General features: G+C 43.4%; 2 protein-coding genes across 2 annotated transcripts in view; both read right to left on the bottom strand.

The window, feature by feature from the left end:
- LOC121004474 (zinc finger protein OZF-like) overlaps positions 1-12,338 on the bottom strand; it is a 543,049-nt gene that overhangs the window by 415,710 nt on the left and 115,001 nt on the right. The gene's annotated exons all lie outside the window — the stretch shown is intronic.
- The window catches only part of LOC121005772 (gastrula zinc finger protein XlCGF53.1-like), a 44,067-nt gene that overhangs the window by 7,673 nt on the left and 24,056 nt on the right, over positions 1-12,338 (bottom strand). Inside the window, exons 3-4 of the mRNA XM_040438538.1 lie at positions 3,647-3,826; positions 3,512-3,564 (exon numbers count right to left, since the gene is read on the bottom strand). Of these exons, the coding sequence (XP_040294472.1) occupies positions 3,512-3,564; positions 3,647-3,826 (233 nt within the window). The remainder of the gene's footprint in view (positions 1-3,511; positions 3,565-3,646; positions 3,827-12,338) is intronic.

The raw sequence follows: 12,338 nt of genomic DNA, 5'->3' as shown, positions 1-12,338 counted from the left end.
CTTTGCAGTGTACAAGTGGCTGAAGTGCATGCACAGTTTCCTAGCCATTTTCAGGATGTCTTGCAGATGGGTGGAAGACTTTAGGAACTGCTTTTTCACAACCAGATTTAAGACATGCACCATGCAGGGCACATGGCCCAGCCCTCCTTGATGCAGCACCGACACGATGTTCTTCCCGTTGTCGGAGACCATGGTTTCGATTTTAAGTTGGCGAGGAGAGACCCAGGATTCAATTTCCTCTTGAAGGACACAGAGCAGTTCCTCACGTGTGACTCCGTTTCTCCCAGGCAAACTAGGTGCAGAACAGTGTGACATCGCCGTACCCTGCACATTTGGTATGCTGGAGGAGCACTCCGCATTGTGCCTGCAGTGGAGGCTGAGGACAAGGTGGGGGATGAGGAGACAGTGGAGGACATTGGCGCAGGACCCACAACTTGAGACTATGGAGGCGGCAGTTCCGTCACCTGGCCAAGTTGCTGGTGTGGTTGGGCAAGAACCACATTTACCCAGAGGGCCGTAAAGGACATATATTGTCCGTGACCACAATTACAGCTCCACACGTCGGCGCTGCCATGACCTTTAGCAGTTACCAACAGGCCCAAGGACTGGCCCACCTTCTGTTCAACATACGTGTGCAGGGCTGGTACTACCTTTTTGGAGAAGTTAATGACGGCTTGGGACTATCCACCTTGGCTCGGCACAAGCCATCAGTTCTCTGAAAGATGCAGAGTCTGCCACATGAAAAGGGAGGGACTGTAGTACCAGCAACTTAGCCAGGATCATGTTCAGCTTCTGCGCCGTTGGATGAATGCTCATAGATGATGGGAAGGAAACACAGCTCCCTTTTTATCTGGTAGTGGAGCCCTGACTGCTGGAGAATAGGTGCGGGCCACTGGGTGATGCAGGTAGGCTCCTGCATAGCGGGCGGTCTACCCCAGGCACAGTTGGCTCCCAACCTCCCACTGCTGCCACCCTGCTGACTCACGGCCACACTATCACCCTGCTGGCTCAGCTGCTGCCTTACACGTAAGCTGCCACCCTGATCTGATGATGATGAAGCCACCTCTTTACACTGCTCCCGATCACCCACATCATCGTCCACTACTGTCTGCACGTCACTGATGTCACCCTCACCAGTCTCAGGGCCACATACCTATCCGCTCATAACACCAGCTCCCACGTGACTCATCCTCGCTACTTGCCCGCATACCGGAGGAAGCAGCGGAACTCTCCTCCAGATCTTGGCTGGGCAGTAGCTATTGACTGTTCTCTAGAATCTAGTCCTCACTGAAAAGTGGAGACAGGCCAATGTCATATAGTACTTATGGAGTTGAGGAACAGAAAATGGCAGAGGTAGGTTGAGAACAGGTGCATCACAGAGCTTGTTCCCAGGGCATGCAAAATAAGCATTGTGTCAGAGGAACCCACCTGACTGGGGTTGTCTGTTGTCACTTGCAATGAAGTAGAAGACCGAGTCAACCATTGAAGGACTGCTGGCTAAGACACGACCGCTAAATGACACTGGCAGCTCAGGCCTGTCGCTGCGACTGCTGCTAATACCCCCTTTCTTCTGCTTCTACTTCTGCCTGCCCCAGAAACATTTTGGCCACTGCCCGTTCCCTTAGAAGGGCCTGTCACATGTCTTTCCGACATACTGTAAATTATAAATCTGCAAGGATAAAAAAGCAATACTTTCAGACAGCAATTTCACCCCAGAAGCAAGAATGATTTGAAGTACTTTTATATATGAAATAAGCATGCCAAAACTGTTTGTATCAGCCACAAATTCACCCCAAAAGCAAGGATGAATGGATGTACTTTTATATATGAAATAAACACACCCCAAAACTGGTTGTATCAGATGGCAAATTCACCCCAGAAGCAAGGATGAATGGACGTACTTATATTTAAAATAAACACGGTCGCGAACCAGCAATTTGAACCCACTGTGCCTTGTGTCCTACCTCCTTTAAGGGCTTTGTCTAAGTACCCCTGATGGTGGGGATAGACTTTCCCGAGTGGAAAACCATGTCGCTAAATCTTGAGAAGAATTGGCATGAGGCAGCTGGTCCAGACGGACCAGAAAGTACCTGGGCAAGGTACCAAAGGTACAGATGTAGTCAGCAGGTAGAGTCGTAACCAGGAGCAAAAGTGCAGGACCAAAGAATGAGGCAGAGGCAAAGTCAAACAAGCAACAGGAGAGTCAAGTCAAGCAGGCAGAGATCAAACAGGTGTAAGACTCCAGAAACGCAAGCACGGGTCAGGTAAACAGGAACACAAGCAGAGATATCAGCAACCTTTGCAGGACACTACGACCTTGACACTCAGGCATCTGGGAAGGTGGCTGAGCTAGTTATATACATGTAGGGCTAGGATTGATCAGCGAGGTGACATGATCTAACCCATAAAGCACAGGAAGTGATGCGCGCCAGCCCTTAAGGAAGTGATGCAGTGAACAAGCAGCAAGCATGCTGTGGCCAGGGCTGAAAGGAAACTGTGAGCAGATCCTAGAACAAACAGTACCTACAAGAACAGAGCCCAGGACTGCAGCAGTGAATAGGGAAACACTGGCAGCAGATCACTGCTGAAACGGCGCCCAGGACTGCGGCGGTAAGCAGGGAACATCGGCACACAGCAGCCGCTGTTACAAACACACCCCAAAACTGGTTGTATCAAACTGCAATTTCAGCCCAAGTACACAGATGAATGGACATACTTTTATATATCAACTAAATACATTATATCTGCATATAAAAAAAAAAAAACTTCAAATCTGAGTTTTTTTTAATTTTATTTATTTAGTGTTTACTACTCACCTGGGCGGTTATCTGTAGGAATGTCCTCTATACTCTGCTCATCACCCCTCACATCTGTCTCTGTAGGATTAATATTGTTGAAATCTTTGCCTGGATTCACAATCTGTGAAACAAATATTGTAGAAGTCATCAGAAGGTTGGAGAAGTCGTGTGGAAGGTTTTATATGACCAGAGAAGATCAGTAACTAGAATAATGACCAAAATGACCAGAGAACAGGACTTATCTAAACCAAATATCTGCAGATCTCCTGTGCAAATCAGACCAACAGTCTCAATAGCCGGAAAACTGTTAGAAGATCCAGACAACATGTAATGTCTATGGTCAGTGGTAATCCTGCCATCTCCACCTTCCTCGTTATACAAGGATAAAACAAGACTGAACACAAGATCTTCACAGCCTTCTACAGATCATAGGAAACATTTCATAAGACATTATCTCCATCTACCTGATCATCCTGTGGGACATTGTGATGTTCTTCTGAACCATCCTGAGCAAAAAGAGGACTGGGACATCTCTCCGGTGTTCTCCTCTCTTCCTTAACTGTAGGAAACACATCTAGTGACTGAATTCATTCCTTACATACAGACAGTGAGAGGACGTGTGTATTTAGTCATGTCTATTACCTGCTGATGTGAGGGGTCGATGATCCTCCATCATGACGTCCTTGTACAGATCTTTGTGTCCTTCTAAATACCCCCACTCCTCCATGGAGAAATAGACGGTGACATCCTGACACCTTATAGGAACCTGACAACACAATCATACAGTCATCACCCAGATCCCTTCATAGCGTTCCTGTATAATGTCCCAGCATTCCCAGCAGTGTCACCTCTCCAGTCAGCAGCTCAATCATCTTGTTGGTGAGTTCTAGGATCTTCTCTCTGTTGGTTTCCTCATGTATCTGGGGGTGAGGTTGAGGCCCCATGATTGGGCTCAGGGTTCTTCCCCATCCTTCAGACACAGGGGCCTGACAGCGCTCACTAGAGGTCTTCTTCACTACTGTGTAGTCCTGGTTATGGAGAGACACAGTAATAAATATCACTCCATACATCTCCAGAGTCCCTCACCTCTCCAGTCATGTCCATCTGTTAGTAACATAGATAAGATGATGTAATGTGACATCATCAGAATCTCTCACCTCTCCAGTAAGCCGGAAGAGGATCTCTAGGGTGAGATTTATTATACTCTCCGCCATCTTGTCCCTGTCCATCCTTGATGGGTCAATCAGGAGAAGGATCTTATATAGAAGATATCCACTGAGCGAATCCTATATTGTAGGAACCTGAATGGAGAGAAGACGAGACGATGGAAAATCCTATAAAATCCCATGTAAAATTCAATTAGTGGAGATAATATGGGAAAACATATTAACCCTTTAATTATATAATCAGGTTGATTCGTAATACTTATTAGCAATGCTTATACTTAACGTTATTCTGAGATTTTTTCTTTGTGATACATTTAACTTTGTTGATTGCAAATTTTGGTTACTACATTAACGGTATACAAAATCTATAGAACATAGCAATTGCTTAGCGTTTGCAGCTGGATGTATGCAGTTGGGGTGCCTATGAATAGAGATGAGCGAACTTCTGTTTTAAGTTCGGCTTCCGGTTAGCGGAGGATCCCGATATGGATTCCGAATTCTGTTGTGGTCCGTGGTAGCGCAATCAATAATGGCCGATTATTGATTCCGCTACCACGGACCACAACGGAATTCGGAATCCATATCGGGATCCTCCGCTAACCGGAAGCCGAACTTTAGACGCCGAACTTAAAACAGAAGTTCGCTCATCTCTACCTATGAACTGTAGAAAAAAAAACTGTCTGGCTCCTTATACAAAAAGATATTATAGAATGCAGAAATTGCGACCAACAGAGGTCACACTACAATATAATATTCCTCTTAGCATTTTTGAAAAGTATTTTCAGCCAAGTAATTCAAATCTATAATATGTAGGCCTAGATAATGTTAACGGGTTGCTATTAATGAAAGGAAACCATTACGTGTCTAATTGACATCCCCCCTCCCTTCAGCCCCCCCTACATACAGTCCTATATGGATGTATATGTGACAGGCACTGACAAGTAGCAGGAATAATATCAAAATAATAAGAGGAGCTTAGCTGTATTTTATTCAGTCCTCATCGTGTCCTTACAGCTATGGAAACCTCAGATCTAGGTGTAGGCGGTGTACGCTGCAGGGATGCGTGGACTTGTCTGACACTAGTCTTGGTCCAAAGGAACTGTAGATGGCGAGCGCCATGTGCGGCTGTCACCACTGATTGCTGGCATGTAAACACTTTTACAATCCTCCCGCTGTCTGGGTCACAATCACTGCCTTGGGACATCTGCTCTGCCATAGTGAGATCCTATTTTACATGAAGATGGCCGGTGTCTTATATAGAAGTTGTGCCCATGTGAGGACGGTCATGAGAGCAGACAGCGGGACTAGGGTTGCCACCTTTCCCAACAACAAAAAATACCGGCCAAGTTTAGCCGCATCCCAAAGGGGGTGTTGTTGTGGGGGCATGGCTTAACATGGGGCGTTAAGTCGTTCCCAATAATATTAATGCCCCCATTAGTGCCCCTCGGTAAGAGTAATGTCTCCATTAGTGCCCCCAGTAAGAGTAATGCCCCCATTAGTGCCCCCCAGTAAGAATAATGCCCCCATTAGTGCCCCCCAGTAAGAATAATGCCCCCCAGTAAGAATAATGCCCCCATTAGTGCCCCTCGGTAAGAGTAATGCCCCCATTAGTGCCCCCAGTAAGAGTAATGCCCCCATTAGTGCCCCCAGTAAGAATAATGCCCCCATTAGTGCCCCCCAGTAAGAATAATGCCCCCATTAGTGCCCCCCAGTAAGAATAATGCCCCCATTAGTGCCCCCCAGTAAGAATAATGCCCCCATTAGTGCCCCCCAATAAGAATAATGCCCCCATTAGTGCCCCCCAGTAAGAATAATGCCCCCATTAGTGCCCCCCAGTAAGAATAATGCCCCCATTAGTGCCCCCTTCTCTGCTTCCCCAAAATACCTGTATAGCGACGAAAACTAGAAAGTAAAACAGCTATGGCTTCTGGAAGACAGGGAAGAAAAAACAACAATGATGTAACCAACCAAATTGGTTTGGTTCTGAAAGGGTTAACTCTGCTTCTGCTCAGGGAGTTCCGGAAAGGCACCTCTGTAGCTGGAAACTACGGGTCACCGTCCAGGACAAACTTCCTCCAGTCCTGAGAAGGCGGATTCTGTCCTCACTGACCGAGGAGTCTCCAGGGAAATGTTATACAATCATTACCTGACAGACGATGGCGGTGACTGGACACCTGCACCGCTGGACTCTACATGTATGGGGGAGACTAGTGGGCTAAAGGACCTTTCATGATGTCATGGCCATGTGATCATGTGTGGGAGGAGTCAGGCTCCAGGCTGTGCTGCTGGAGAAGGTAAAGGACCTGTGATGATGTCATGACCGTGTGATCATATGGGAGGAGTCAGGCTCCAGGCTGTGCTGCTGGAGGAGGTAAAGGACCTGTGATGATGTCATGACCATGTGACCATGTGTAGGACAAGTCAGGGGGTCACATGACCAAGCTCTGCTATAATAGGTGTGTAGTTATAGTGTACATAGCAGAGCTGTCTCTGTGTGATATACACGGAGTAGATGTGTATCTTATATCCAGGTCATTATTATGCGCTTGGGAGCGCAGTTCTGTGCTGTCTGAGTGTGAGCTGCAGGCACAAACTGACCCTAATACCCCCCGCAGCTCACTCCTTCCAATGTTTTGTTATATTTGTCGGCTGCAGGAGCGCGGCCTAGTGATCCAGAGATGGTGACAGGAAGTCACAGCCTATGGCCGGAGGACTGAGCGGTGGTGAAGAGGAATGTTGGAAAAATGGGTCCATACCATGTGCAGCTGACTGCCCTGACCGTGAGGAGGCAGCCCCATTACACAGGGGCTAGGAAAGGACCTTAAGGCCTGTTTGGAAATCACGCCCCATGTGTGAGCGTGATCCTCTGTTATGGACACTTCTCGTTTCGCAGGAGAGCATGGCATTATACTGATTTATAATGCTGTGTGTCTCTGCCTGACCTGTATCTACTGAATATACTGATATATAATGCTGTGTGTCTCCCCATGTGTGAGCGTGATCCTCTGTTATGGACACTTCTCGTTTCGCAGGAGAGCATGGCATTATACTGATTTATAATGCTGTGTGTCTCTGCCTGACCTGTATCTACTGAATATACTGATATATAATGCTGTGTGTCTCTGCATGACCTGTATCTACTGAATTATACTGATTTATAATGCTGTGTGTCTCTGCCTGATCTGTATCTACTGAACTATATTGATTTATAATGCTGTGTGTCTCTGCATGAACTGTATCTACTGAATTATACTGATTTATAATGCTGTGTGTCTCTGCATGATCTGTATCTACTGAATTAGACCTCATGCACACAAACGTCTTTTGTTTCCGTGTCCGTTCCGTTTTTTTTTTTTGCGGATAGGATGCGGACCCATTCATTTCAGTGGGTCTAAAAAAAATGCAGACAGCACACCGTGTGCTATCCGCATCCGTATGTCCGTTCCGTAGCCCCGCAAAAAAAATATAACATGTCCTATTCTTGTCCGTTTTGCGGACGATAGGCATTCGGACGTCATTTTTTTACAGATCCGCAATTTGCGGACCACAAAACACATATGGTCGTGTGCATGTAGCCTTATACTGACATAATGCAGTGTGTTTCTGCATGACCTGTATCTACTGAATTAAGCCTTAGGCCTCATGCACACGACCGTTGTTTTGGTCCGCATCCGAGCCGCAGTTTTTGCAGCTTGGATGCGGAACCATTCACTTTAATGGGGCCGCAAAAGATGCGGACAACACTCCGTGTGCTGCCGCATCCGTTGCTCTCTTCCGTGGTCCGCAAAAAAAATATAACCTGTCCTATTCTTGTCCGTTTTGCGGACAAGAATAGGCAATTATATCAATGGCTGTCCGTGCCGTTCCGCAAATTGTGGAACGCACACGGACGCCATACGTATTTTGCGGTCAGCAAATTTTCTGATCGTAAAACACACAATGGTCGTGTGCATGAGGCCTTATTCATACATCAGTGTTCGGTCAGTGATTTCCATCAGTGATTGTGAGCCAAAACCAGGATTGGAGCCTCCGCAGACATAAGGTATGAGGGAAGGATCTGCTCCTGGTTTTGGCTCATAATCACTGTGTGAATAAGGCGTTATACTTACATAAAGCTGTAGGTACTGACCTAACGCCGTCAGAATACTTCAGTAAATATACAGTTGTGTTCAAAATAATAGCAGTGAGCTTAAAAAAGTGAATAAAGCTCAAAATCCTTCTAATAGCTTTTATTTCCATCCACACAAATGCATTGGGAACACTACACATTCTATTCCAAATCAAAACATGAAGAAAAATATATAAAATTTGTGTTGTTCCTCTAAAAGAACTGAAGAAAAGTGGATATTTGACTGTTCAAAAAAATAGCAGTGTTTGTATTCTTCTTTACAAACTTAAACATTCACTATATAAACTGAAAAATGTTTGAAGATTTTGCTTTCCTCTGAATCACTTCACTAATATTTCGTTGTATAACCGCTGTTTCTCAGAACTGCTGGACATCTGTGTTGCATGGAGTCAACCACCTTCTGGCCCCTGTGAACAGGTATTCCAGCCCAGGATGATTGGACTACATTCCACAGTTCTTCTCTATTTCTTGGTTTTGCCTCAGAAACTGCATTTTGAGGTCACCCCACACGTTTTCTATTGGATTAAGATCCGGGGATTGGGCCGGCCGCTCCATAACGTCACTCTTGTTGGTCTGGAACCAAGGTGTTGCACGTTTACTGGTGTGTTTGGGGTCGTTGTCTTGTTGGAACACCCATTTCAAGGGCATTTCCTCTTCAGCATAAGGCAGCATGACCTCTTCACGTATTCTGATGTATTCACACTGATCCATGATCCCTGGTATGTGATAAATAGGCCCAACACCGTAGTATGAGAAACATCCCCATATCATGATGCTTGTGCCACCATGCTTCACTGTCTTCACAGTGTACTGGGACTTGAATTCAGTGTTTGGGGGTCGTCTGACAAACTGTCTCCGGCCACTAGACCCAAAAAGAACAATCTTACATCAGTCCACAAAATGTCTCTTTAGGCCGGTCAATGTGCTCTTTGGCAAATTGTAACCTCTTCAGCACATGTCTTTTTTTCCACAGTGGGACTTTGCAGAAGCTTCTTGCAGATAGCTTGGCTTCACATAGGCCTCTTCTAATTGTAACAGTACTCACAGGTAACTTTAGACCTTCTTTGATCTTCCTGGATCTTATTGTTGGCTGAGTCCTTGCCATTTTGGCTATTCTTCTATCCATTCAAATGGTAGTTTTTCGCTTTCATCCACATCTTTCAGGTTTTGGTTGCCATTTTAAAGCATTTGCGATCATTTTAGCTGAGCAGCCTATCATTTTCTGCACTTCTTTATATGTTTTCCTCTCTCCAATCAACTTTTTAATCAAGGTACGCTGTTCTTCTGAACAATGTCTGGAACGACCCATTTTCCTCAGAATTTCAGAGAGAAATGCACTGTAACCAGAATTTACAACATTTGCTGCTTTCCTTCCATAAATAAGGGCAATAATTGCCACCTGTTTTTCAAAGAATGAATGACCTCACTCATTGAACTCCACACTGCTATTATTTTTAACATGCCCCTTTCAATAGAATCAGCAGCATGCATGTCATGACTGTTGGGTATCTATTACTCTACTTCACCTGCTCGTAAATTATTTGCCATGTAGAAATATTTCTATCAAAAACAGTGATTGATCAGGTTAGTGATGTCTGACTGCTATCATTTTGAACACAACTGTAGGTCAGGCAGAGACACACTGCATTAAAAGTATAATTCAGTAGATACAGGTCAGGCAGAGACACACTGCATTAAAAATCAGTATAATTCAGTAGATACAGGTCAGGCATAGACTTTATAAATCAGTATAATTCAGTAGATATAAGTCAAGCAGAGACACACAGCATTATAAATCAGTATAATTCAGTAGATACAGGTCAGGCAGAGACACAATGCATTATAAATCAGTATAATTCAGTAGATACCGGTCAGGCAGAGACATACTGCATTATAAATCAATATAATTCAGAAGATTCAGGTCAGGCAGAGACATCCAACATTATAAATCAGTATAAGTCAGAAGATACAGGTCAGGCAGAGACATCCAACATTATAAATCAGTATAAGTCAGTAGATACAGGTCAGGCAGAGACACACAGCATTATAAATCAGTATAATTCAGTAGATACAGGTCAGGCAGAGACTTTATAAATCAATATAATTCAGTAGATACAGGTCAGGCAGAGACACACTGCATTATAAATTAGTATAATTCAGTAGATACAGGTCAGGCAGAGACACACTGCATTATAAATTAGTATAATCCGAAACGTCAAGGTAGCACAGTGACGTGCTTTTGTCTTGCTTCCGTGAATTGGACTTTTTATAGTTCAGGCTGGCGGAGGTGGATTAATGGTGAGGGAAATGTTTTCTTGCATGCCTTGAGTACTTTGATACCTATGGATGGGTATTTCGACAGTTTGGCTAAACTTTATGACCGCTGTTTACCCTATAGCATAGGAACACTTTCAGCAGGACAGTGCACCATGATATGAGGACTGTTTAGTCATGGATTGATTCCAGAAACATGATAGTGTGTCTTCCTTGCATCCCTGGCCATCATAGTCCCCAGATCTTAATCCTATAGGACATTTCTGGGATGGGATAGAATGGACAGCTCAGACGATATCAGTGCTTCCATCCTGTCCACATAGGCCAATATTCCTGCAAAATGATTGCAACACCTCGTGGAATCTGTGTAATGATGAACTGCTGCAGTTCTGAAGCTGAAGGAGATCCAAACCTCTATTAGATGAGCGTCTCTAACAAAGTGTTCATTCAGTGTATAGTCATGTGAAATTGTATGCGCATGATTAATTTACAGTTGTGTTATAACAGGTGTTTATTGGCAATTACAGACATTTCTTAATCATCTAATGATCCAAACTGCTTTATTTTGATTGTAACAGAAATACTTCCAAGTGTAAGTTTATTGATGTTTAAGGATATGCTACTTGTGGATAAAGCATATCCTACATTTAGAACATTATTATTGCTTCTCCCCTGTGTGAATTCTCTGATTTCAAGATTTGTTTCAGATAAAAACATTTTCCACATTCTGAACATGAATATAGCTTCTCCCCTGTGTGAATTCTCTGATGTCTAACAAGTTTTGGTTTAAAAGCTATAACCTTTCCAAGTCTGAATATGAAATTGGCTTCTCCCCTGTATGAACTGCTTGATGTTTAACAAGATTTAATTTACTGCTATATCGTTTCTCACATTCTGAACATGAATATGGCTTCTCCCCATGTGAATTCTCTGATGTTTAACAAGACTTGATTTCTGTTTAAAACATTTCCCACATTCTGAACATAATTATGGCTTCTCTCCTGTGTGAATTCTCTCATGTATCACAAGATCTGATTTCTGGATAAAACATTTCTCACATTCTGAGCATGAAAATGGCTTCTCCCCTCTGTGAATTCTGTTATGTGTAATAATACTTGATTTATTGCGAAACAATTTCCCACATTCTGAACATGAAAATGGCTTCTCCCCTGTGTGACTTCTCTGATGTCTAACAAGATCTGATTTCTCTCTAAAACATTTCCCACATTCTGAACATGAAAATGGCTTCTCCCCTGTGTGAGTTCTCTGATGTTTAACAAGATCTGATTTTGTTTTAAAACATTTCCCACATTCTGAACATGAAAAAGGCTTTTCCCCTGTGTGACTTCTCTGATGTCTAACAAGATATGATTTAAAGCTGTAACATTTCCCACATTCTGAGCATGTGTGAGCTGTTGGGTGTTCACTCCTTCTGTGTTGTTTGTTTTGCTTAACAGTCTGTGATGAATCAAAAGGCAGGACGCGAAGATCAGATGATTGACTGTTGTTTTGCAAGGCTGAGGGTAATTTTGGGATAGTGACAAATGCATTATAAGTATCTTGTATCATGGTATGATCATTTGCTTTTAGATCTTTAGGTATCAGCAGTCTCTTTGAGCTCTTGATATATTCATCTGATAAAAAAAACAAAACTGTATGATCTTTTAATAACAATTTTAACATTATATATATCTATAAAGGTTAGGTACTTTATTAGCCAGTAGAAAATGTTTTATCATGTTCACTAAGAAACAAAATAAGAGTCTTCTAGGTATGATACCTATTAAAGGCTAAAAAATAAAAGCTATGATCTTATATAGCAAGGTTTCAAAACAACTTCGGTCTCTTGATGAGGCATAGTGATACCTGATGAAGTTATGATTCCTAGAAGACTCTTAATTTGAATCTCTTAATGAGCCTGATAAAAGATTAAAAATATATTGATATTTTGTAACATTTCTATATTTATTA

The sequence above is a fragment of the Bufo bufo genome, chromosome 6, assembly GCF_905171765.1.
Source record: "Bufo bufo chromosome 6, aBufBuf1.1, whole genome shotgun sequence".
NCBI lineage: Eukaryota > Metazoa > Chordata > Amphibia > Anura > Bufonidae > Bufo > Bufo bufo.
This window is presented reverse-complemented; position numbering and strand designations above follow the sequence as displayed.